The sequence below is a fragment of the Papio anubis genome, chromosome 16 (genome assembly GCF_008728515.1).
Source record: "Papio anubis isolate 15944 chromosome 16, Panubis1.0, whole genome shotgun sequence".
In the NCBI taxonomy this organism is placed as follows: Eukaryota; Metazoa; Chordata; class Mammalia; order Primates; family Cercopithecidae; genus Papio; species Papio anubis.
In genome coordinates, this window is record NC_044991.1 from 89,961,389 (window position 1) to 89,987,971 (window position 26,583).

General features: G+C 51.1%; 2 protein-coding genes across 6 annotated transcripts in view; one reads left to right on the plus strand and one right to left on the minus strand.

The window, feature by feature from the left end:
• COL9A3 (collagen type IX alpha 3 chain) overlaps window positions 1-14,483 on the plus strand; it is a 27,717-nt gene extending 13,234 nt beyond the window's left edge. The window contains exons 23-31 of the mRNA XM_031656896.1: window positions 98-169; window positions 2,491-2,526; window positions 3,422-3,466; window positions 6,981-7,013; window positions 7,249-7,395; window positions 7,531-7,585; window positions 8,135-8,317; window positions 12,181-12,258; window positions 13,727-14,483. Coding sequence (XP_031512756.1) covers window positions 98-169; window positions 2,491-2,526; window positions 3,422-3,466; window positions 6,981-7,013; window positions 7,249-7,395; window positions 7,531-7,585; window positions 8,135-8,317; window positions 12,181-12,258; window positions 13,727-13,917 — 840 coding nt within the window. The 3' untranslated portion in view covers window positions 13,918-14,483. The remainder of the gene's footprint in view (window positions 1-97; window positions 170-2,490; window positions 2,527-3,421; window positions 3,467-6,980; window positions 7,014-7,248; window positions 7,396-7,530; window positions 7,586-8,134; window positions 8,318-12,180; window positions 12,259-13,726) is intronic.
• TCFL5 (transcription factor like 5) overlaps window positions 14,302-26,583 on the minus strand; it is a 20,819-nt gene continuing 8,537 nt past the window's right edge. For 2 of the 5 annotated variants that reach the window (XM_031656900.1, XM_031656899.1), the window contains exon 6: window positions 14,302-15,253. In XM_031656900.1, the coding sequence (XP_031512760.1) occupies window positions 15,131-15,253 (123 nt within the window). In that variant the 3' untranslated portion in view covers window positions 14,302-15,130. Of the gene's footprint in view, window positions 15,254-19,257; window positions 19,884-26,583 lie in introns of those variants that run through there. The other 3 variants (XM_031656898.1, XM_031656897.1, XM_031656901.1) reach the window with 2 other exon arrangements.

Sequence of the window (26,583 nt, forward strand, 5' to 3'; positions counted from 1 at the left end):
GAGGTTGGGGCAAGGGCCTGGCACAGGGGGCGGCATACCCAGACGGGTGAGACCCGACAGGGTATGGGCACTGACGAGCCAGGACCTCCTTCCCCAGGGCCGGAAGGGCAGCATGGGAGAACCCGGCCTTCCAGGCCCCCAGGGCCTCCGCGGTGATGTGGGCGACCGGGTCAGTGGCCCTCAGCAGGAAGCACCCCTGCGCCCCCATCCCCACCTCCCCCTACCACAGTCCCCAACCCCTACCACAGTCTCCACCCCCTACCACAGTCTCCTTCCACCCCCTGCCACAGAGTTCCTGCGACTTTATTTATGCCGATTTTTGACAAGATGAGTCTTTCGGTTTCGATGAGAGTCTTCGGTTTTCCGATGTTCGACTTTATTTATATTTTGATTTCTATTTATATCTTAGTTTTATTGTCTTCGTGACTTTTATTTGTTCTCGATTTTATTTATAGGTTTCGACGGATTATTCGACTTTCGGATGAGCCCGGATTTTAATATTTTTTATACGCCGGATTTCTTTATTTGTTTTCGACTTTTATGAAATGCCCGATTTCTTTATTTATTTTCGATTTCTTTTATTTATGTTTCGATTTTGATGATTTCGATTTTTATTATGGTTTCGATTTTTATTATCTCGATTTTATTTATTTTCGATGGATGTTCTTTTCTGATTTATTGTTCTCCACCCCTACTCTCCACCCCTACCACAGTCTCCACCCCTCACTGTCTCCACCCCACCACAGTTCCACCTCACTTCCCCACCTCACCACAGTTCCCACCCCACCATGTCTCCACTCCCTACCACAGCCTCTGACTCCTTACTCACAGTTCTCCACCCTACCATTGCCCCCACCCCCAGTTCTCACCCCTACCACAGTCTCCACCCCCTACCACAGTTCCCCCACTTCTACCACAGTTCTCACTCCCTGCACTATGTCTCTCATCTCTACTCACAATCCTCCCACCACAGTTCCTTAACCCTACTCATGTCCCCCTCACTGCCTATAGTCTCACCTCTGACAGAAATCTCATGACTTACCATCCCCTGAACTTTCTTATTTGTCCCTAACCTCTATCATTAGTCCCCACCTTTGTCTCACCCTCAATTATTGTCCCCAACCCCTAAATGGCGAAAGTCTGATCGTGACAGGGAGGCCTCCAGTGAAGTCTGTGTACTCCTCTGACTGGCAGGTGTCTCCCTGCATGGTGGAGGCAGTGGCATCAGGGCCCCAACTGTGGCGCCTTCGGCTCCTCTGACCTTCCATGTGGTGTTCCTTGTGGGTGGGTGGCTGCAGGAGCCTGGGCTCTGCCTCCTGCCCTGTGTAGAGGCCTGGCAGGGGACCTGGCGGGCGACCTGCACACAGGCAGTGCTCATTCCTCAGGACTGGCGTGGAGGCTGAGGCTCCAAGAGCCAGGCCGGCTCCTGCCTGCGGTGTCTGCGGAGGCACCATTGACAGAGGATTGCGCTGCTATAAAATGGGTTTGAACACCAAGTCCCAAGTGACCACAACAGTCACAGTTTCTACCTCGTCAAGACTTTTTCCTGCTGGGCTTGCAGCGGCTGCGGCGTCGGCTCCTTGGGGTCCGGGCAGAAGGGGGACATGGCCTGCCCAGGGCCCCAGCTCACTGGGAGGAGCCTATGGGTCTGGTCTGGGCCCCAGCCACGCTCCGCCAGGTCCCTGGGGACCTCGTGTGCCTGCTGTGGCCGCCTCTGCCCGGCAGACAGACCCCTTTTTAGACGTGAATCCCGAGAAGCCTCCAGGACACAGCTGCAGATGCCCGTGCCTCCAGGGTGGTGGTCATTCCAGGGTGATGGCCAGGGCTGTAGACACCACCGCCCCATGGGGAATAGCGGGCTGTTTTTTAGCCTCCAGGCAGGACATTCTAGAGGTGGGGGCCATGCCAGCAGCCTCAGGGCCTCCGAGAGACGTCAGGGCTGGCACTTGCCCTGCGGGTACTGCGCCTGTCCCAGGTGTGGGTGGGGCCTGGTGGCTGCATTTCCCTTTTGCTTTAAGCTCACAGGAAAGCCTCCTGCTTTTCTGCCCCTTGGGCAAGTTCTCACTTACACGGCCATGTGAGCACGTGGACGTTTTTTAAAGAGGTTCATAGCAACTCCCGGACGTGTCCTAATTTCACAATCCCAGGGGAAGGTGATTAGATGAGCTTTTGCATCTTTGACTCCACTGTGATGGAATTATCCTGCGATTGTGCAAAAATACCCGCACGAATTCACGGGTGTTACAAACAATGCCAAACCTAACGGGACTGCACTACCCACAAGGGGAGACTGGACAGAGCCGTCGGGCCCAGAGGCTGTGAACCTGAGCTTGGTCTATGGGCCTGTGTCTGGGAGGCTGTGTTCACAGAAGCCCTTTGTACAGCACAGATGGGGATGTGGGGAGGTGTTTACCATTCCTGGGCCCAGGGCAGGCTTACTTTAGGGATTCTTGTCATTCCTCTAATCCAGAGCCTTTTCTCCACTCCCAGGGTCCGGGAGGCACCGCAGGCCCTAAGGGAGACCAGGTGAGCTGGGCGCAGGCCGGGGCAAAAGGAATGATGGCAAAGCTGCACGGCTTCTCCCAGACCCTGCCTGCCCTGGCTCTGGCCCTGGCTGTGTTTTCGGGACACTGAGCCTCCTTTCTCCTCTTGCTGTCTCCGTCGGTCGCCCTTTCTGGCTCCTGCCACTCCTGCTTAGGACAGCGACAACAGCACTGGACACCCAGCCCCCAGGCATGCCCCAGCGTCCCCCGCTGCCTTCCTGGGTGCAGACGGCTGGCCAGAGTGTCCCTGCATGGCCCTGGGTGCAACAGAAGCTACTTCTGGTACAGGAGGCACCAACAGGGACCCTCAAAAGGACGGAGGTGTTTCCTGCTGTCCTTTTGGAGAACAAACAGAGGGAAGGGGCTAGGCTCTGCGTGTGTGTTTTGCAGGCAGATTCGAAATGCATTTCTGCTCTTCCAAGCAATTGTCTCTCTGGAAAAGTGTCGGGGTGGCTGGGGCCATGGTCGTGGCTGCCCTGCCCTCCTGCACTGCCTGCTCTGGGTGAGTGGGGCCGTGGTTTTTGTGGCTCCCCTGCAGTGCCTGCTCTCACTTCTGGGCACACGGCCTTTCCATACAGCTGGAGGGCCTGCGGCCATCGAACCCCACCCTCGGTTCTGCGCTTGGCAGAAAAGCCTCATTATGCAAACAAATGTCTTCCCTTTTTTGGCCCCGCCTCTGCCTGCAGGTCTCCCAAGGCAGGGTCCTGGGCTGCCTTTGGAGCTGATTAAAAGGCGGTGAGACCCTGGGGCCTGGGCTTTTGGCCTGGACCTCAGGATGAACATTACACCCACGGAGGCTTGAGAGCAGGGAGTTTAAGGCATGAAGTCTCTACTCATGCATGAACAGCTCTTTTAACTTTGGGGTGTGTTGTTTTCAGGGCATTGCAGGTTCCGACGGTCTTCCTGGGGATAAAGGAGAACTGGTGAGTAATTAGGTAACCTCACTGTCACCAATAGCTGGGAGCGAGGTTGTCACTGTGGCCGGGGAGCAGTCCTGGGGACAGGGTCAAAATCTGCAGCTCTTGGTGGAAGATCTGCAGCTCTGCTGGGCAGCATGGGGATGGAGCAGGGTCGGGCAGAGGCCCTGGCCACTGGCCGTCCCTAAGCAAGTGGGCAGGGCCTGGCAGGAAAGCGAGGCGGCTGACCTAACCAGGTCAGACCTGTGGGGCTGCCGCACTCTGCCCCGTGGAGTGGCACCTGCCTGAAGCAGTCACAGCGGCGTTTTTGTTTTGTTTTCTTGTTTTTGTTTTTTTTGGGGTTTTTTTTTTTTTTTGAGACGAAGTTTTGCTCTGTTGCCCAGGCTGGAGCACAGTGGTGCGATCTCGGCTTACTGCAGCCTCTGCCTCCTTGGTTCAAGCGATTTTCCTGCCCCAGCCTCCCGAGTAGCCAGGATTACAGGCCCTCCCACAGCCGACTAATTTTTTATGTTTTCTGGGGGTTTTTGTTTGTTTGTTTGTTTGTTTTGAGACGGAGTCTTGCTCTGCCGCCCAGGCTGGAGTGCAGTGGTGTGATCTCGGCTCACTGCAAGCTCCGCCTCCCAGGTTCACATCATTCTCCTGCCTCAGCCTCCCGAGTAGCTGGGACTACAGGCGCCCGCCATCGCGCCCGGCTAGTTTTTTGTATTTTTTTTAGTAGAGACGGGGTTTCACCGTGTTAGCCAGGATGGTCTCGATCTCCTGACCTCATGATCCGCCCGTCTCGGCCTCCCAAAGTGCTGGGATTACAGGCTTGAGCCACCACACCTGGCCTGTTTGTTTGTTTTTGAGACGGAGTCTCGCTCTTTTGCCCAGGCTGGAATGCAGTGATGCAATCTCAGCTCACTGCAACCTCCCTACTTCAAGCGATTCTCCTGCCTCAGCTTCCTGAATAGCTGGGATTACAGGTACCTGCCACCACGCCCGGCTAGTTTTTGTATTTTTAGTAGAGACAGGGTTTCACCATGCTGGCCAGACTGGTCTCGAATTCCCGACCTCAGGCAATCCGCCCACTTCCGCCTTCCAAAGTGCTGAGAATACAGGTGCGAGCCACCTTTCCTGGCCTAATTTTTGTATTTTTAGTAGAGATGGGATTTCACCATGTCAGCCAGGCTAGTCTCAAACTCCTGACCTCAGGTGATCTACCCGCCTTGGCCTCCCAAAGTGCTGGTATTACAGGCGCGAGCTGCCGTGCCAGGCCCACAGCTGGTTTTTTTTTTTTTTTTTTTTTTTTTTGAGACGGAGTCTCGCTCTGTAGCCCAGGCTGGAGTGCAGTGGCCAGATCTCAGCTCACTGCAAGCTCCGCCTCCCGGGTTCACGCCATTCTCCGGCGTCAGCCTCCCGAGTAGCTGGGACTACAGGCGCCCGCCACCTCGCCCAGCTATTTTTTGTATTTTTTAGTAGAGACGGGGTTTCACCGTGTTAGCCAGGATGGTCTCGATCTCCTGACCTCGTGATCCACCCATCTCGGCCTCCCAAAGTGCTGGGATTACAGGCTTGAGCCACCGCGCCCGGCCCCACAGCTGGTTTTTAACTGAAGAAAACTCCACTTCCACAGGCCTGAAACTCAGGTGAAGCATAAAATTAGGTTCTTGTTTGAGTCCCTTGATAGACAGATTTCTCCTTCTGGAGGTAACAAATGGAGCAGTCATGAGTCCGAGGGAAGGAGAGCCTTTCTGGCTTTCCCGAGGCCAGGGTTTTTAATCTATAATTAAGTCTTTCCTTTGTGATTGGGTGAAATCGAAGCAGCCTAGCCTCAGGGACCCCAGTCTCTGGCAGACCCGTGGTAAACTTTTTGTGCCTCTGGCCAAAAGATCTTAGTTGTATGTGTTTCATGTCGTGAATTCTTTTTTTAATTTTTTTTTGAGACGGAGTCTTACTCTGTCCCCAGGCTGGAGTGCAGTGGTGGGATCTCAGCTCACTGCAACCTCCGCCTCCTGCATTCAAGCGATTCTCCTGCCTCAGCCTCCCGAGTAGCTGGGACTACAGGTGCCCACCACCACACCCGGCTAATTTTTGTATTTAGTAGAGACGGGGTTTCACCATGGTGGTGGTCAGGCTGGTCTCAAACTCCTGACCTTGTGATCCGCCTGCCTTGGCCTCCCAAAGTACTGGGATTACAGGCATGAGCCACCGCGCCTGGCCCATTTCGTGAATTCTTAGACAACCCTGACAAATGGACCCTGGAAATCCCAGAAGCTGCCCTACCTGGCTACTGTTGCTTGTGGGGTGAGGGGCAGAGTCCCTGGCAGGCGTTTCGGGAAACCTAAGGCTTTGCTCTCAGCTACTCGCACAGTCGAGCTGTATGAGGTGACCCCTACCCTCCTGGCCTCAGTGGGGCATGGTGCCCAGGCCTGGTTGGTCCCTCAGATGTGTGGTTAGGCTGTGTCAGTCTGTTTTCTGCTGCTGTAACAGAACACCACAGCTTGGGTAATTTACAAGGAAAAGAGATTCATGTGGCTCCTAGTTCTGGAGGCTGGGAAGCCCCAGACCGAGGGGCACATCCATCGAGGGCCTCCCCACTGCGTGATTCCATGGTAGAAGGCAGAAGGGCCGAGAGGAGGTGCCAGAGAGGGGGAAGGGGCCCAACCCATCCTTTTCATGAGGAGCCCACTGTGGAGACAATGGCGTTAGTCTACTCCCGAGAGCAGAGCTCTCAAACCTAATCACTTCTTAAAGGCCCCACCTCTTTTTATTTTTTTTTTTGAAATGGAGTCTCGCTCTGTCGCCCAGGTTGGAGTGCAGTGGCCGGATCTCAGCTCACTGCAAGCTCCGCCTCCCGGGTTGACGCCATTCTCCTGCCTCAGCCTCCCGAGTAGCTGGGACTACAGGCGCCCGCCACCTCACCTGGCTAGTTTTTTTGTATTTTTTAGTAGAGACGGGGTTTCACCATGTTAGCCAGGATGGTCTCGATCTCCTGACCTTGTGATCCGCCCATCTCGGCCTCCCAAAGTGCTGGGATTACAGGCTTGAGCCACCGCGCCCGGCCAAGGCCCCACCTCTTAACAGCGTCGCAGTGGCCCTTCAATTCCAGCATGTGTTTTGGAGGAGACACTCAGCCCAGCCGACTGTGTGTTGACGCACCTGCGGCCAGTCATTCCTGAGGACCCGGCTGGAGGGGGTCCCAGGGTTTTAGGGCAGAGAGGTTCAGCCTAGCATTAGGCATGTTAGTAAGAAAAAGGAATGGAAATGAAGTAAGCGTGTGTAGGAGACAGCACCGCACAGCTACCAAAGTCACTCTTCCCGGGAAAGTAAATTTTTAAAAAGCTTCAATCAATCAACACAATCACAGCAATATAAAAAATGTATATAGAAGAACAGAAGGAAGGAGCCACTGTCAGTATTTGGATGTAGTCTAATAGCAGGTGTGTGGATGACCTGATTTATTTTATCCTCGACTGGCTACTTCCCACCTATCCAACAATACACACTTAGTTAAAACACACAACTCTTCTCTCCTCAGGGTGCCAGCGGCCCGGTCGGACCCAAGGGAGAGGTGAGTGCCCGGCCACTGTTCCGATGACACAATCCGTGGGTGCCTGCTGGCTTCCTGCCCACTGCTGGGCAACCAGGCAGCCCTGCAGGGCACTGCCCAGATCCGAGATTGTAAAAAAGCTTGCTCTGGTCAAGGCTGGGCAAGATGGCTCCGTGCCGGCCAGGAAAAGAGCATGTCAGGGTGGCTCTGGGCTCCTGGGCTCGCCCCTGACCCGCCTTCCTCTGTTTCTCTGCAGTCTGGCAGTCGAGGGGAGCTGGGCCCTAAAGGCATCCAGGGTCCCAATGGCACCAGCGGCGTTCAGGGTGTCCCCGGACCCCCCGGTCCTCTGGGCCTCCAGGGCGTCCAGGGTGTTCCTGGCATCACGGGGAAGCCGGGCGTTCCGGTACGTCGCTTTTCCAGCTTTCACAGGATTGAGATCGTGTTTTTTCCTGAAGGAAGTTACTTTGCGGGGTGATGGTGGGAATGCCTTACAGAGGCTGCCACCCCCATGCTGACGAATGTGTGGGGTGAATTCCAGGGGAAGGAGGCCAGCGAGCAGCGCATCAGGGAGCTGTGTGGGGGGCTGATCAGCGGTAAGTCAGACACCCGCACGGCTGCAGCAGGGCCCGTCCCCACCTGGGGTTCCCGTGCCTGGGGCTACACACAGCCTTCGCGCCACCACTTTCCAGCCAGACTGAGCCGCTAGCACTTACCCTGCCTCTTAGCCCTTGGGGGTCCACGTCCGCCTTGGTGTCTGCCCATCCTCTGCACCAGAGGATGGCCCACTCTCCGGCCCCGGATTCAACCAGATGCCCGGCACGCAGCAGACGCCCTAAAGTCTACTGAATGCGATGGGTACAAGAATAGCGGAGTGTGCCCCTGTGGCTGGTAGGGCAGGTCCCCAAACGCCCCCCAGGGCACTTCCTTCACCTTCCCACTCTCAGGCTTCTCAGGCTCCAAGGGGTTGGGGGTCCTTTCTAGCTCCGGCCTTCATCACCCCGAAGCAGTGAAACCATTTTCCATCAGTCGGAAGGAAAACGTCCTTCTGGAAGGCAGCTCTGTGCAGATATTTCACGCTTCATGTAACGATGCTTTTGATGACCCTCTCTCAAGTAAACGCCTGCACCCTTGTTTTCCCAAAGAACAAATTGCACAGTTAGCCACGCACCTGAGGAAGCCTTTGGCACCGGGGTCCATTGGCCGGCCCGGTCCAGCTGGCCCCCCTGGACCCCCAGGACCCCCAGGCTCCATTGGTCACCCTGGCGCTCGAGGACCCCCCGGATACCGCGGTCCCACTGGGGAGCTGGGAGACCCCGGGCCCAGAGGTGAGTGGTCGACTCCACGACACGGTCACCCTGCTGTAAAAATCCCTGAGACTGACTTGTTAGTAGGCGCTGCTTCTGGTGCCTGCCAAGCGCCCTCAGTGGTAATGCCCGGAAGGCAGGGACCCCTCATATTTTGGGGCCTAGCGCAGTTAACGCCTTAGTAATCCTGTGGGAACTGGAACATTTTAAAAATGTGATGTTTTTCTCAAATACCATTAGAACAATATTTGGCAGGGAGAGGTTGATTAAAACTGTGGCGAAGGCCGGGCAGTGGCTCCCGCCTGGAATCCCAGCACTTTCGGAGGCCAAGGTGGGCAGATCACAAGGTCAGGAGTTCCAGACCAGCCTGACCAACATGGTGAAACCCCATCTCTACTAAAAATACAAAAATTAGCCGGGCATGGTGGCACACGCCTGTAATCCCAGCTACTCAGGAGGCTGAGGTAGGTGAATCTCTTGAACCCTGGAGGCAGGGGTTGCAGTGAGCTGAGTTTGCACCATTGCACTCCAGCTTGGGCAACAGAGCGAGACTCCATCTCCATAAAAGAAAAAAAAAAGTGAGGAATGGCCGGGCGCGGTGGCTCACGCCTGTAATCCCAGCACTTTGGGAGGCCAAGGCAGGTGGATTACTGGAAGTCAGGAGTTTAAGACCAGCCTGGCCAACGTGGCAAAACCCTGTCTCTACTAAAAATACAAAATTAGCCGGATGTGGTGGCATGCACCTGTAATCCCAGCTACTCGGGAGGCTGAGGCGGGAGAATCGCTTGAACCTGAAAGGCGGAGGTTGCAGTGAGCTTAGATCACGCCATTGCATTCTGGCATGGGCAAAAAGCGCGAAACTCTGTCTCAAAAAAATAAAATGTGAGGAATGAATAAATAAGAGTTGCATTTATATTGACAAGATGCACCTTCATGAAAACTGGCAGCATGTGAAAATTTCTGTTGCAAAAGGCAAACATACGAAATTCAAAGTTCTCTCCATATTAAGGGCTATCAAGAACACAGAAAGCTTTAATTTAGAAACAAGACGAAAATCACTGACATTCGCTGATGAACTGCTGATCCTCCACGCGGCTGTGTGGTGTGCATGGCTGGCAGTATTGACTTGCCAGAAAGGCTTTGAGGTACCCAGGTGTAAACTGGGGAGGTCTGGAGGCATGGAAGACACACAATTGTGTTAACTGTTGGACACGAACCCTTACCAGAATTTTAAAATGTCAAGATGCCTTCCATCTGCAACATCCAGTCAGCTGCCCTTCAGCCCAAGTAAAGGATTTAAAGCTCATGATTCCAGTGGATCCCACCTTCCAGACCAGATAATGTCCTGCTTCCCAAAAATAGCTTAAGAAAAACGTTTCTAAAGGAAACTTAACTCTGCGAGTTTGTCTTCATCTCTGAGACGAAATTGAACTATTTAGCAAGGTGGTCGTGTTCCATAGTTGGTGATATTATTTCACTTATTTTAAAGATACTGAGATTGAAGATTTTCAGCACTTGAGTGTCAAATTCATTCTGTTGTCCATATGTCCAAATTATCAAATAGCTTCCTGTTTTCCTGGAAACTTCTTTAAGTTATGACTTTCTCAGGCCATCTAGGCTAGTCTTATGCCACATGAGGGACTGCAATCTTCAAAAAGAGACCACATAAGATTTTCTCCAGATAGGGACCTGAACTCCTTCAAGACTTTGAAAATAAAATTCAGACCAGGCGCAGTGGCTCACGCCTGTAATCCCAGCACTTTGGGAGGCCGAGGTGGGTGGATCACCTGAGGCCAGGAGTTCAAGACCAGCCTGACCAACATGGTGAAACCGCATCTCTACTAAAAATACAAAAATTAGCTGGACGTGGTGGCGCGTGCCTGTAATCCCAGCTACTCAGGAGGCTGAGGCAGGAGAATCGCTTGAACCCAGGAGGTGGAGGTTGCAGTGAGCCGAGATCACACCACTACACTCCAGCCTGGGCAACAGAGCAAGACTTCGTCTCAAAAGAAAAAAGAAAAGAAAATTCAAAAAGCACATTAATGACCATTACCGATTCTCAGAGAGTGGTGTGGTGGAATTAGTGAGCAGAGACCACACTGACCCGTGTGCCTGACCGTCCTGACCGTCCTGGCCGTCCTGGCCGTCCTGACCGTCCTGACTGTCCTGACCGTCCTGACCGTGCTGGCCGGCCTCTGGGACGGCTGCACTTTTGCACCCTGTGAAGATGAGCACGTCTGCGGCAGGAGCCGCTCCCTGGAGAGGTGCTTGGTGCCTCGGGCCGTGGTCAGTGAAGCTGGCACGATGCCCAGAGCTGACCATGGGAACTGAATGTGAATATAAATGCACGCTTGGACCCACTGCAGGTCCTCGCTCGGAAGCCTCTGTTACTGCCGTGCCTTGAGCCCCCCCCCGGAAAAGGAGCACCAGCAGGACCGCCTTCTGCCCCAGGACACAGTAGGTCAGCCCGCGGCGTCGGGCCAGTCACGCCAGACACACTGGGCACCAGGGGCCACCGAAGCCCGCTGCCCCGCTGGGGAGGCCCACCCGAGTTCCCAGGCCATGGGCACCGCTCCTGCCCGTGGCCGTGCGTGATGTGCAGATGGGCAGTGACTGCCTCAACGTTGGCACGCCAATCGCACCTGTGCTCATCAATTTCAGAAGGTAGCAGGATTGCAGGATTGAAACAGACACACAAACACCAAGCAAAACAAAGTTGGTGCCGCTGCAATGACCATCAGACAAAACAGACCGGCTCTGTGATGCTGCCTGCCTTACGGGATCCCTGCGCTGACAAAGGCTCACTCTACCGGGAGCAAATCCTAGAGCGACCTGTATGCATCCAGCCTCGTGGCTTCCGGGCGCACAAAGCCAGGGTTGACACGGCTGGGTATGGTGGCTCGGCCTGGAATCCCAGCACTTTGGGAGGCCAAGGCGAGAGGATGTCTTGAGGCTGGAAGTTCAAGACCAGCTGAGGCAATACAGTGAGACCCAATCTCTATAAAATTAGCTGGGCATGGTGGCATGCCTGTAATCCCAGCTACTCAGGAGGCTGAGGTAGGAGGATCCCTTGAGTCCAGGAGGTTGAGGCTGCAGTGAGCTATGATCACAACACTGCACTCCAGCCTGGGCAACAGAGAGAGATCCTGTCTCAAAAAAAAAAAAAATAGATGGTAACACACCCCTCTCCTCACCCAGCAAAACACAGATGTAAGATTTGAATGACACAATTAGAGGGATGTGAAAATGCCCTTAGATGACCCATGGGTCGAAAATCATTTAAAATAGGATTATAAAATATTAATAAATAACTACTTAATAGGCATAAATATTTTGAACAAAACTAAAATCCCATTCAAATTGGCTGCCGGAGGTCCGGGAGGTCGTTCAGCCATGCAGGGCTCAGCAGCAGGCATATGTTCTGGCGGCTGTGCCACTGGGCGGTTTCGCTGTGGGAACATCCGAGTTCACTTGCGCAAGCCCGGCCTCCCTCACCCCTGGGCCGTGTGCCAGAGCTGGAGCTTATGGCTGGAGACCTGCACAGCCTGTTACTGTGCTGGGTCCTGTGGGCGGTTCTAACACAGTGGTGGGTATCTGTGTTAAACACATCCAAACACGGGAGAGGTATGGTGAAAATTGGGTATGATAATCTTATGGGACCACCATCGCCTATACGGCGGGTCGTTGACCTGCAGCCGTCCTGTGGCGCAAGACTGTGTACAGGTGGGTCCCTCTTGTCGGACCCCGTCAAGCCCTGTGTGTGTGACGTCTGTACTTCGGTAAAAAGCGGGAACCCTGTTTATTACAAAAGTCGATCAGACACCGCCGTGCTGTGGCTGCAACAGGTACTCTAACCATGTGTCCGTGTCCACACCTCGTGACAGGAAGCCAGGGTGACAGAGGAGACAAAGGCGTGGCAGGAGCAGGGCTGGACGGGCCTGACGGAGACCAGGGGCCCCAAGGTATGAGTGCACGGCCAGCACGGCTTCACTGGGTGGCATCTCCTCCGCCATCTTGTAGCTTTATGTGGGGTGTGCTTGGGTTACGAATGGGTCTCTTTTCCTCTTCTCTTGGCAAAGCAATCTCAGAGGCAAGATTAGGAATTGTCTCAGTAACCACTGTAATACATAAAAGTTTAATCGGGGCTGGCGCGGTGGCTCACACCTGTAATCCCAGCACTTTCGGAGGCTGAGGCAGGCGGATAACCTGAGGTCAGAAGTTTGAGACCAGCCTGGCCAACATAGTGGAACCCCATCTCTATTAAAAATACAAAAATGAGCCGGGCATGGTGGCGGGCGCCTGTAGTCCCAGATACTTGGAAGGCTGAGACAGGAGAATCGCTTGAACCCAGGAGGCGGAGGTTGCAGGTTGCAGTGAGCCGAGATCGCTCCACTGCCCTCCAGCCTGGCGACAGAGCGAGACTCTGTCTCAAAAAAAAAAAAAAGTTTAATCAGTAAGCAGATCCTCCTGGATCTATTTAAGCTAAGTCGATTTGGTTAGATTCTGTTTAAGCTATTCAGTATCTATTTCAGTTAAATTCTGACAGAATTTTCTCTTAATTGACCTGTGCAGCCATTGAATGTTTCCATTTCTAATGTCAAAAATAAATGCTTTGTCACGGAGGGAGGCGCGCCAGGATCCCTGGCAAAGGCCATCCCCTTCCTGCCCCTGCCTTAGCCTGGTGCCTTCTCAAAACCAGGAGGCCTTAGGCTCCAAGGGTGTGTGTGCCCAGGTGAGAAGGCACCCGCTCCCACCTTTCCCTGGTTGCCCTGGAGCCCTGTCCTCCCCTCCATGCACTCACACTGCTCTCTGGGTGCCCCATGCTCCTGGGCTCTCTCCTTTGCTGACCTAGCTCTGCCTCTACCTGGTGTCCCAATGCGCAGGTGTCCCGGGCCCCCAGCCGCATCTCTCCACCTGTGTGGCTTTGAACAGCATCTGTGTTGTGCTTGCTGGTGGACAGCAGCCTCCCAGCTGTGCCATGACCACACCATTCTGGACTTTGTCACCTCATCTCAGTGAATGGCTCTGACACCCCGACTTAGGCGGTTGACTCCCTCTTCCCTCACACCCAGGCCTTCCCCAATGGTTCCACTGCCATCACTCACCAAAGCCACCCCGGGCCCCCACCCTGGGCCCCCTGCCCACTACAAATCCACTCCTCACTCACACAGCCCCCACCAAACCCGAATAAGTCAGAGTGCGGGTGTCCTCAGGACGGCTCTGCACCCTTGCCTGGGGCTAGCCACGCCTGGCCTTCTTGGGGCACTCCCAACAGCCAGCCCCCCGGAGAGCCTTTGTGTGCCCTGTTCCCTCGGCCTCCCCGACCCCCCACGGCTGATGGAAGAGCAGGGCTTGCTCGCAGCTGGACGTCAAGTACCCCTGCTTTCAGTCCCAGCTGCAGCTGAACTCACCCTTCTGCTCTGTCCCAAGGACCCCAAGGCGTGCCCGGCACCAGCAAGGATGGCCAGGACGGTGCTCCCGGCGAGCCTGGGCCTCCCGGAGATCCTGGGCTTCCAGGTGCCATTGGCGCCCAGGGGACACCGGGGATCTGCGACACCTCAGCCTGCCAAGGAGCCGTGTTAGGAGGGGTTGGGGAAAAATCAGGCTCTAGAAGCTCATAAAATTCAACGTAAGGAAATAAGCAAGTGACAAGAACGCCTGAAGCACAGTGGGGCGGTCATGAAGGAGCAGGGGTGTGGCAGGCTGGCGACATCCAGGAGAGTGAGCGCCCCAGCTGCCCCTCGGCCGCCGACTGGACGCGCAGGCCCTGCCAGCGAGCACCCTCATCGGGCTGTCGCCTGACCGCATACCTCAAAAGGCCCTAGCTGATAAACATGTAAGCCCAGCATTTGAGAGAAGGTAGGGTGTTTGTATAAAACGTTGTGTACAATTCCATGAGATGAAAAATATTCAGTAACTTGTTTACATAGCATTTGTGTAGAGACTGTGATCTCATCCCAATAAAATGATGTATTAAATCTTCAGATTAATGACTGGCTACAGAGTAACAAAAAATAAAGAATTTAATGTACAGTAAATTCTCTCCCATACAAAGGTGTAGTCTGATGTTTTGTGTACAAACTTGCATCTCCAATTAACAGTATTTATTGAGGGTGACTTTGTATTGCACTAACGTCTATTGCTATTACCTGTTGTGATAAATAAAGCCACTCATTTAAAAACTCAATTCCAAACACCACAGTTTATTACACATAAAGTAATGACTCTCGATATGAAAATGTGGGCATTTAAGCATCTACTGTGACAGTATTTCATTTGTGGACAAAAGTAGCTTTAAAGCAAGTATCTGGAAAATGTTTAGCACAAAGGTTTAAAATGGTCCTGCACGTTGCAGTACACCACCACGTGACTCGGAATCATTACAAGGGGGTGTGACATAACAAATGAAATAAAATTTCCAAACTGTTTTGAGTTAACAATTTAACTTGTTCCAATTGCTAAAGGGGCGTATTTAAAATGTAAATACAGTAAGTAAAAAGCAGTGTACTTTTTAAGATTAAAGAAAGTACAAAGGATGTTAATTTTTTATCATGTTAAGAAAACATGATGGAATCAGGGCATTGAAAAAATGCTTACTAATTATTCAGATGGCTTCATCCCCAAATGGTCTAAGAGGACATTCATGGATAAGTATTTGGTTCTAGATAAATATTTTTACAAAATGTGCTCTCAAAGTCCCTACTGGAGTCCCGTCAGCTTGAGTCACGTCCTTTTCGAGTCAGATGATCCGAGCAGAGTTCCAGGATTGCGGAAAATGTGCATAGATCACGAAGGAATGGCTGTTCACTCCCAAAGGATTCCTGTTCAGTCCAATCACTTGATCTCCATCGAGGGGCTACTCTGTAGACTCTGCTGTGCAGGACAGGCCACCAAGGAGTCTGGTCTGGTCAGCTTTAGCCTTCGGCCAGTTTTACCGCAAAATACACTCTCAAATTCCTAAAGTTAAGAAGTGATGGTTAATGTACTGAATTAATCGACATGAAAACTGCTATCTTCCAAAGTGCAAAAGGTTGAAATTAAAAGCTATGTAAATGACTTTAAAATACGCTGTTTTAAGGTGTCATTCACGAACTTGGGTCATAACTCACAATGGGGTTTATGTAATAAACAGATTTGAGCATTTTTTTTCAAATAGCAGTTATACTGTACATATACTTTTATTTAGTTTTCCCAATACTCAGAATGTCTGGCCACATTGTATTATTGTGGTAAAATATACATGACATGAATGTTCCAACCATTAACAGGCCCTAGCTATAAATCTGTAAACCCAGCATTTGAGAGAAGGTACAGTGTATATATAAAACGTTTCAGGCTGGGTGCGGTGGCTCATGCCTGTAATCCCAGCACTTTGGGAGGCTGAGGTGGGTGGATCACCTGAGGTCAGGAGTTCAAGACCAGACTGACCAACATGGTGAAACCCTGTCTCTACTAAAAATATAAAAATTAGCTGGGCATGGTGGCAAGCACCTGTCATCCCAGCTACTTGGGAGGTGGAGGTAGGAGAATCTCTTGAGCCTGGGAGTTGGAGGTTGCAGTGAGCCGAGATCATGCCATTACACTCCAGCCTGGGCAACAAGAGTGAAACTCTGTCTCAAAAAAATAAATTTTTAAAAAGTTTCAACCATTAGGCCGGATGCGGTGGCTCATGCCTGTAATCCCAGCACTTTGGGAGGCTGAGGCAGGCAGATCACCTGAGGTTGGGAGTTTGCGGCCAGTCTGACCAGCATGGAGAAACCCCGTCTCTACTAAAAATACAAAATTAGCCGGGTGTGGTGGCACATGCCTGTAATCCCAGCTACTCGGGAGGCTGAGGCAGGAGAATCGCTTGAACCGGGAGGCGAAGGCTGCGGTGAACCGAGATCGTGCCATTGCCCTCCAGCCTGGGCAACAAGAGTGAAACTCCGTCTCAAAAAAATAAATTTTTAAAAAGTTTCAACCATTAACAAGTCAGGGGCATCTACCCCTATCCCAGGGCGACTCCCTTGCCCTCTGCACTGCCACACATGGAGGGTTCTGAGGCCAGCACGGTGGAGGTGCTGCTTGCTGAGATGGCTCTGTCCTTGGGGAGACCCTGCCAGCAGGGTGGGGGTGGGGTGGGCTTGCTCCTGTCACACCACCTGTCTTTTACAAAAGGCCTCAGTGATGATGGCAGGGTCAGTCTCAACCTCCCAAAGGAGAGACTGAGACACAGAGAGAGGCACAGGTGACGGCCCAATGACAGGCGCCCACCACCACAGGTACGCCAAGTGCAGAATGTGGAAACATCTACAGGGCAAATCATTCCCTTTCAACAAATGAACGGTGAGGAAGACAGGAAGGGGGAACTATTACAGGATAAGATATATTTAAAAACTGTCAACCAAATGCGATGTCTGGACCCTGATTCAAACGAGCTGACTGTAGAGACACTTGTTGGCTCACGGGAGAGTCTGCTCAGACTCGGGAAGGAGACTCAGAGGTGGGTATTGAGGAATGAAGGCATTCAGGAAGCAGACTGATAGTGCGGTTGTTTTTAAACAGGCCTTTTCTTTCTAAAGATATATTTATGAATGAAATGATGTTTGGAATTGTTTTAAAATAATTCAGTGGGGGTGGGAGGGCGAGGGCATAGGTGAAACAAGCTGATCCCTCAAACTGAGTTAGAGGGACTTGGGAGTTCATTATTCTCCCCATTTTTGTGCACATTTGAAAATTTCCGTTGTTTTAAAACATAGCATTCTACACGATTAAATCCAGGTTTATATATTGTTTATTGCGGTATTAAAACAGAGAACAAAATTTGCCTTTTAAGCACATGTAAGTGAACAGTGGAGCAGTGTGAAGTCCATTCACAGTGCTGTGCAGCCGCCACCACCACCGTTTCATCACCGCAAACAGCAACTCCGTACCCACTGAACACTGACTCCACACCCGCTCCAGCCCCCAGCCCCTGGCACGTACCATTCCACTTTCTGTCTCTCTGAATCTGACGGCTCCAGGTGCCTCGTTGATGGAATTCTGCAGGGTTTGCCCTCTTGTGACCGGCTTATTTCACTCAGCATAATGTCCTCAAGGGCCATCCACGCGGGAGGCTGGGTCAGAATGTCATTCCTTGTCATGGCTGAATAAGGTTCTGTTGTGGGTAAACATCTGTTTACTCATTCATCTGTTGGAGCCCACTTGTTTCTGCCTTTTGGCCACTGTGAAAGGTGCTGCTATGAATATTCATAGAAAAGCATCCATTTGGGTCCCTGTTTCACCTTTTTGGGGTTTATGCTTCTCTGGTGATTCTATGTTTACCTTCTGAGGAGCTGTCATACCATTTTCCACAGCGGTGGCACCATTCACACCCCCATCAGCAACGCACGGGGATTCCGATTTCCCCACATCCTTGCCAACACTTGTTATTTTCTGTTTTTGTTTTTTTTTTTTTTAATAGCCACACTAATATGTGTGAAGTAGTATTTCATTGGGTCTTGATTTGTATTTCCCTAACGACTAACAGCTTGGCGCATCTTTCACGGGCTTATTGGCCATCTGTGTATCTTCTCTGGAGAAATGTCTATTCAAGTGCTTTGCCCATTTTTGAGTTGTCTTTATTTTGGACAGGGTCTTGCTCTGTCTCTCAGGCTGGAATGCAGTGGCACAACCAAGGCTCACTGCAGGCTCAGCCTCCTGAGTAGCTGGGACTACAGGTGCGTGTTACCATGTCCAGCTTTTAAAATATTTCTTTGTTTCTTCTTTTTTTTTTGAGATATACCCAGGTTAGAGTGCAATGCCATGATCTCGGCTCACCACAACCTCCGCCTCCCCTGGTTCAAGTAATTCTCCTGCCTCAGCCTCCTGAGTAGCTAGGATTACAGGTGCCCGCCACCACACCCGGCTAATTTTTGTATTTTTAGTAGAGACAGGGTTTCACCATGTTGGCCAGTCTGGTCTCAAACTCCTGACCTCAGGTGATCCACCCACCTCAGCCTCCCAAAGTGCTGGGATTACAGGTGGGAGTCACGGTGCCCAGCCTGTGTAGTCTCTTTGCTGCTGAGTTATGGTAAGTTTGTACTGAATTCAAGTCCAGAGGACGTAAGAGCCATGCTGCCAAGGATTTAACTTCCAAATCGTCTGGAGTGGCTGTAACATTCCACCTATCCACTTTTAAGCAACTTCCCAACCAAGCAAGCTGCCATTTCCAACTACTGCGTACACTCAGAATCTACGCCTGCGTATAAATATACCCATTTCTTCCCAATTTTTTTTTTTTGAGATGGAGTCTCGCTCTTGTCACCCAGACTGGGGTGCAATGGCACAATCTCAGCTCACTGCAACCTTTGCCTCCTGGGTTCAAGTGATTCTCCCACCTCAGCCTCCTGAGTAGCTGGGATTACAGGCATGTGCCACCATGCCTGGCTAATTTTTGTATTTTTAGTAGAGATGGGGTTTTAACATGTTGGCCAGGCTCGTCTCGAACTCCTGGCCTCGGGTGATCCACCCACCTCGGCCTCCCAAAGTGCTGGGATTACAGGTGTAAGCTACCATACCTGGCTTCTTCCCAAATTTTAAAAGGTTTTAGGATGCAATTTAAGATGACCCCACATTTTGATAATTTCCTACATTCTGATACCTAAAGCCTACATACGAAAAACATTGGCAGGGTGCGGTGGCTCACACCTGTAATCCCAGCACTTTGGGAGGCCGAGGCAGGTGGATCACGAGGTCAAGAGATCGAGACCATCCCGGCTAACACGGTGAAACCCCATCTCTACTAAAAATGCAAAAAACTAGCTGGGCGAGGTGGCGGGCGCCTGTAGTCCCAGCTACTCGGGAGGCTGAGGCAGGAGAATGGCGTGAACCCGGGAGGTGGAGCTGGCAGTGAGCCGAGATCGCGCCACTGCACTCTAACCTGGGTGACAGAACAAGACTCCATCTCAAAAAAAAAAAAAAAAAATTGCCTATATTTGGTAAGATAGAATGCACCTTTTAGGATAATTAAATGAAAGTCAGAGCCCAGGCCGGCTCCACCAAAGTTGGACCCTCGGAGATGGTCTCAGACTGCCAGGGCGTCATCCCTTCAGCGACCCCCGCTGACCGTGGCAGTGTTTCACGACGAGGTGGAAATCGAGGACTTCCAATATGACGAGGACTCGGAGACGTATTTCTGTCCCTGCCCATGTGGAGATAACTTCGCCCATGTGGAGATAACTTCGCCATCACCAAAGAAGATCTGGAGAATGGGGAAGGCGTGGCAATGTGTCCTAGCTGGTCTCTCCTTACAAAAGTGACTTATGACAAAGATCAGTCTGCGTGTGGAGAAACGGTCCCAGCCCCTTCAGTCAACAAAGAATTAAGTGCTGAAGAAGCCTTCAGGAATCCGAATCCTGAACAGCTGGAAATGAGCCCAGATAGAAATTTCAAACGCAAAGCTTCTGGCTTCATGGAGACAACCATTTGTGATCTGCTGTTCTGTAGGAGTGTCGTGGATTCTTTCCATCAACTCTGCTGATTTCATCTGCAGGAAGCAAGTCCATAACATGACGTATCTGGATTTTGTGCTTAGAACCTTAAATTGGAATCATTCTTAATTATCCATCTAAATTTAAAAGAAGATAATTTCAAAAAAAAAGAAAGGAAGAAGAAAATAATCATTCTCAGACATAACCAGGCACTGGCGAGATCTTCTCAGCTATTTTCACACAGTGATGAGGCTAGCCCCAGCGTCTGCCTTCACTGTGGACAGTCGGGCAGAGGCAGGGTTAAGCTGTGGTTCCATCTGGACCCTTGCAGGGCCCGCCCACAACCCGTCTCCTGGGAGTTGGGGCAGCTGTGAAAGAGAGGAACAGATCCCTTTAGTCCCCCTCAACCGAGCCCAGGCCAAAGACATGGTACTGATGTCATTGCACTCTCAGTCAGCATCTATTTGCAACAGAACGTATGTGAAATAGTCAAGTTTTAAAGGAATTTTTATAGCATCAAAACATATTGAGATGATAACGTAACAAAGTCGATACTCATATTAGATTTGTGAATATGAGAAGAATAACAATAAGACAGGCGTGGTGGTGATGGGTGCCTATAGTCCTAGCTACTCGGGAGGTTGAGGCAGGAGGATCACCTGAGCCCGAGAGGACAAGGCTGCAATAAGCTGTGGTTGCACCGCACTCCAGCCTGGGTGACAGAATGAGAGCCCCTTGCTAAAAAAAAAAAAAAAAAAAAAAAAAAAAAAAAAAAAAAAAAAAGAAAAAGAATAATACCAACAATTAAAAAAAATTCTTGGTAGGAAAAAAGAAATAGTTCTAACTACATGTCAGGAAAATATACCAGGAAGTTATTAACAGGAAGAAAGCGGCCGGGCCTTTGGGAGGCCGAGGCGGGCGGATCACCTGAGGTCAGGAGTTTGAGAACAGCCTCACCAACATGGAGAAACCCCGTCTCTAATAAAAATACAAAATTAGCTGGGCGTGGTGGCATACGCCTATAATCCCAGCTACTCGGGAGGCTGAAGCAGGAGAGTTGCTTGAATCCGGGAGGCAGAGGCTGCAGTGAGCCAAGATCGCGCCATTGCACGACAGCCTGGGCAACAAGAGCAAAACTCTGTCTCAAAAAAAAAAAAGAAAAATTACAAGCTACTTAGAACTAAGAAACAATGAAAGCATTGTGTCCTAACCTGTGAAATGTTTCAAAAGCACACCAGGACAAATTTACTATAATGCATTGATTAGAAAACAAGATAGACGAAATAAACTTTCAACCCAAGATGCCAGAATAAAATTAAACTTAAAGAAGGAAATAAGAGAAATAAGGTTTTTGGATAATAAAGATAAAAGCAAATTATGACGGAGAAAGCACTACCACTGACCCCACACGAAAAACCAAAAAAGTGAATGACTGAGCCCCAGAAAGACTCCAGCACAGCCCGGGCCAGAGGGTTACAGTGGACCAAGGAGCTCAGGTGGCCAGAGGTAAGGAGGCATAAACTCATTAGGTCAAAGACAATGGCTATTCTTTTTCAACATGCTTTATTTTTAAAACAGGTCACAACACAGCGTTCGGCTCATTCTGCCACAAACAAGCGACAAAGGCTTGCTCTGCAGCTGAGAGGCCCTCCAGTGGCATGTTCAAAAACAGAATGAAAATCTGAATGTGGGCTGGGTGTGGTGGCTCACGCTGGCGATCCCAGCACTGTGGGAGGCCAAGGCGGGCGGATCACCTGAGGTCAGGAGTTCGAGACCAGCCTGGTCAATATGGCAAAACCCTGTCTATACTAAAAATACAAAAATTAGCTGGGCATGGTAGCGTGACTAAACAGCACGGGAGGCTACGGTCACAGGCTGCTGGGAATGGATCCAAGCGAGGATGCAGTAGCTCAAGAGGTACAGACAAGCACCGGGCAGCCAAGGAGAACAGAGAAATGGGCGGTTGCCAGTACAGGACACGAGGTCCAGGGAGTTCTCACAGGAGGATCATGAGAGAAGTCACAGCGTGTCCACAGGAAAGGAGGACAGAAGGGACAGGCCAGTCCGAGTCTGCAGCAGGGCCTGACGCCAGACAGCATGTGAGGGACAGCGACGCCAGGGCCTGATGCAGACGGCAGGGAGACACGAAGTGGGATTCAGCCACCTGCTGGTGTGAAGAAGGGAGGGACAGACACCACAAGGGAGGCCCCAGGTGTGGTCGGCGCCTTCAGGGCCCCCAGTGTGCAGGGGCGTCTCACAACTACACACAACCAGCGTCCCAGATGCCATCCCGACTGCGGAAAAAGCTGTAGTGGGCACTATCGCGACAGCAGGCAAAATGTGAGTAACAGTCTTGCACCAAGGTTAAATGTCCTCATTTTTATCGTTATGGATATTAAAAAGTAAACACGGGGGCCGGGCGTGGTGGCTTAAGCCTGTAATCCCAGCACTTTGGGAGGCCGAGGCGGGCAGATCACCTGAAGTCAGGAGTTCGAGACCAGCCTGGTCAACATGGCGAAACCCTGTCTCTAATAAAAATACAAAAATCAGCAGGGCATGGTGGCACGCGTTTGTAATCCCAGTTACTCGGGAGGCTGAGGCAGGAGGATTGCTTGAACCCAAGAAGCAGAGGTTGCAGTGAGCCAGGATCACACCATTGCACTCCAGACTGGGTGGCAAGAGCGAGACTCCATCTCAAACAAAAAAAATTAAAAACTCGGCCAGGTGTGGTGGCTCACGCCTGTAATCCCAGCACTTTGGGAGGCTGAGATAGGTGGATCACCCGAGGTCAGGAGTTCGAGATCAGCCTGCCAACATGGCAAAACCCTGTCTCTACTAAAAATACAAAAATTAACTGGGCGTGGTAGCGCATGTTTGTAATCCCAGCTACTCGGGAGGCTGAGGCAGGAGAATCACTTGAACCCAGGAGGCGGAGGTTGCAGTGAGCCGACATCACGCCATTGCACTCCAGAGTGGGTGACAAGAGCGGGACTCCATCTCAAACAAACAAAAAAAGTAAACACTGGCCGAGTGTGGTGGTTCATGCCTGTAATCCCAGCACTTTGGGAGGCTGAGACAGGTAGATCACCTGAGGTCAGGAGTTCGAGACCAGCCTGGCCAACATGATGAAAACCCGTCTCTACTAAATACAAAAATTAGCTGGGCATGGTGACTCAACTGCAATCCCAGCACTTTGGGAGGCTAAGGTGGGTGGGATCACTTGAGGTCAGGAGTTTGAGACCAGCCTGGCCAACATGGTGAAACCCCATCTCTACTAAAAATACAAAAATTAGCCGGGGGTGGTGGCGCACGCCTATAGTCCTAGCTACTCGAGAGGCTGAGGCAGAATTGCTTGAACCCAGGAGGCAGAGGTTGCAGTGAGCTGAGATCGCACCACTACACTCCAGCCTGGGCAACAGAGCAAGACTCTTGTCTCAAAAAAAAAAACAAAAAAACATGGACGTACTTAGGTATAAAGAAGCATGGTGTCTGCAACTTACTATCAAATGGATCCCAAAGATACTGGAGAGCAACTGGGACTGGCAGGGAGAATGGGGCAAACCTGGACAGGCCTACAAAGAGCTCTTTGTACCGTTCTTGCAATTTTTCTGTAAGTTTGAAATTACACCAAAATTTAAAACTACCAAAAGTAAATAGAGCCATCTAAACCCAGAATGTGGGGCACTCTCTAGATAACTGGCCTGATCTCTTCAAAACCTCAATGCCATAGTTAATAACTGTGGGTGGGATTCTTACAGCTCAAAGAGCTTGAAAACCGTCATCAAATGCAGTGTATAATCCATGGGTGGGTGGCTGGACTGTGGGAAAAAAACAGCTAAGAAAGTCATTTTTAGAACATTTTGGCTGGGTGTGGTGGCTCATGCCTATAATCCCAGCACTTTGGGAGGCCAGCCTGGGCAACATAGCAAGACCCTATTGCTACAAAAATTTAAAAAATTGGTCAGGCATGGTGGCTCATGCTTGTAATCCCAGCACTTTGGGAGGCTGAGGCAGGAGAATCACTTGGGTCCAGAAGTATGAGACCAGCCTGTGAAACATGTCAAAACCCCATCCCTACAAAAATAAAATTAGCTGGGCATGATGGCACACACCTGTAGTCCTAGCTACTTAGGAGGCTGAGGCAGAAGGATTGCTTGAATCTAGGAGGCAGAGGCTGCAGTGAGCCATAATCATGCTACTGCACTCCAGTCTGGGAGACAGCAAGACTCTGTCTCAAAAAAATAAAATAAACATTAAAATGAAAAAAATTGGGCAGGTATGGTAGCAATAAAAGAACATTTTGGACAGATCTGAACACAGTCTGTGCATGAGAGGATATGAAAACGACTTGCCATCATCTTGATGAGGCATGATAGTGGTGGTGGGGTTCCGTGGAAGGCCTGTCTTTCAAAGATTTATGTAGAAATATTTAGAGATGAAGGTTCGTGTCTATAATTGTCTTTGAAATTGTGCGTGTGTACAAAGTAAATACGGTAAATGTTCATTGCAGAGATTGAAGGATAGGTGTACAGATGATCACTGTACTTCCTATGTTCACTAGAAAACTAACAGGAAGTGAATCATTGATGGTTGACGCCGCCCTGCCCTCACCCCATACTTGTCTATCCCCTGCCTCCCGATGTCCCCACCTGATGCCAAGATCCTGCTTCTCCGAGTCTTCCCTCCCAGTAAACAGCCCCGTCCACCCAGTCACTGAAGCCAAATCCTGACGCCTTTTTCCCATCACACCCCCCAACTGGTACCGCCACAAACACAAGAAGCCTCGAGCTTTTCCTCCTCCCCAGCGCCGCCCCCTGGCAGCCACTGCCGGGCCAGCCACATCTCCCAGCTGCTGCAGATTCCTGGTTTCCACTCTCACCCCAGTCCAACTCCTAGTTCCCAGCATCCGGTGCCCCCAGCAGCGGGGTGACGTGGGTCAGGTCATGTCACTCGCTGCCAAAAGACTGCCAAGGCCCCCAACCCTCAGGACTTGCGGTCCACCAGGCCCCAGCCTGCCCCAGGGCCCTGCCCAGCAACGCTGGCTGGCAGACAGGCACTCCTCAGACCCTGCAGCTCCCAGGTCCCGGCTGCCAGCTCCCTGTCATCATTGGGCCTTGGTTGGGCGCCTCCCTCAACCACCCAATCCAAAGCAGCCCCCCAGTCAGGCTGGCTCACAGCAGCATCCTCCATCCGCAAGGCCCTGCTCCCACTGTCTTCACGTTTACTCGTCCCCCGCCTCCCTCCATGCCAGACATGCCTCTGTCTTGCCCGGGGTACCCCAGCAACGTCAGCAGTGCCTGGTCACACTGCAAAAGACCTGCTGAGTGAAATGTATACCAAATAATATAGATAAATCACTTAAAACTCTCATGTGTTATGTCTTTAAGGACAAAAATACGCACGCAAGTAAAAGGGGGAAGTCACTAAGGAAATAATTAAGAACCCATGTGTTTTGGCTTTTTAGGTTCTAATTCCCCAAAAAAATTGTGAATTGACTTGACCTCAGCCTATTTCTTGGTGGGTCTAATAATGTGACCCAGAAATAATCAGGTTCAATGTAATTACATTTCAGAAATATTCAGCAAACAGAATGTATGTAAAATATATCCATAAACATCTGGTCTACTTAATCTGACTGTACATACAATTAACATTTTTTAATTTCAAAAATTATAAATGCCTTTGTCTTATTTGAGTAAATTAGATCAATAATGATTTGCTAAGAGATACACAAAACCAAAACATTAAAGCATTTTTAAAACACAAAAGCTTTATTTTATCAAAACAAATCAACAGTCTACCTCTAACAATAATCTTCAAGAGTAACTGCATTGTAAATAACCAAAAATGATCCAATTAGAACACATTTAACATAGTATCGCTATAGAATGCAATTAAATGCATAATGAAAATAAAGAACCTAAATTATGCAACTCACAAGATGTAAATGTCATGTGGACATAGAAAAGGGACAGAGACAAGACAAACTTCTGCCTGGTGCTGAAGGGAAGAGCCCTCACTCACCACAGCCCAGCTGCGGGGACCTCTCTCCAGCCCCACCACGACAACACACAGAAGCCCTTCTTTTGAGATGGAGTTCGCTCTGTCACCCAGGCTGGAGTGCAGTGGCGCTATCTTGGCTCACTGCAACCTCCACCTCCCGGGTTCAATTCTCCTGCCTCAGCCTCCTGAATAGCTGGGACTACAGGCACGTGCCACCACGCCCAGCTAAATTTTTGTATTTTTAGTAGAGATGGGGTCTCATCACGTTGGCCAAGCTGGTCTCGAACTCCTGGCCTCAAATGATCCACCCGCCTCAGCCTCCCAGAGTGCTGGGATCACAGCATGAGTCACTGCGCCAGGTCTGGGAGCCCTTCTTGAAAGGGGTCCTTGTTTGTTGCAGCAACCTTAGCTCGTTCTCTAGTCAGACTCCTGCCTGGGTCAACAGCAGCAATTCCCCCACAGCCTGGACCAGGTACAAAGTCAGGACCCTGTGGATCTATTTCACTAAGGTCTGCTCACTCCTGGAGGGCCAAACAGCCACTCACCCTGGCCACTGCAACGCTGAGGCCGGGACCTGGAACTCGGGTCCCCCCAAGGCAGGGCCCAGAACCCTGGAACTCGGGTCCCCCCAAGGCAGGGCCCAGAACCAGCCCTGTGACTGACACCGTCTTCCTTTTGGGCCACTGAGGGGCTGACCGAACTCCCACATTCAAACCACACGTCCAGTTCCAGCCAACCACAATGGCTTCCTGCAGGCCACTGCCATGACCATGCAGACAGGATCACGGCAGGGTGGCTGTCCTGAGAGACTGGATATGCTGGCGCTAACACGCC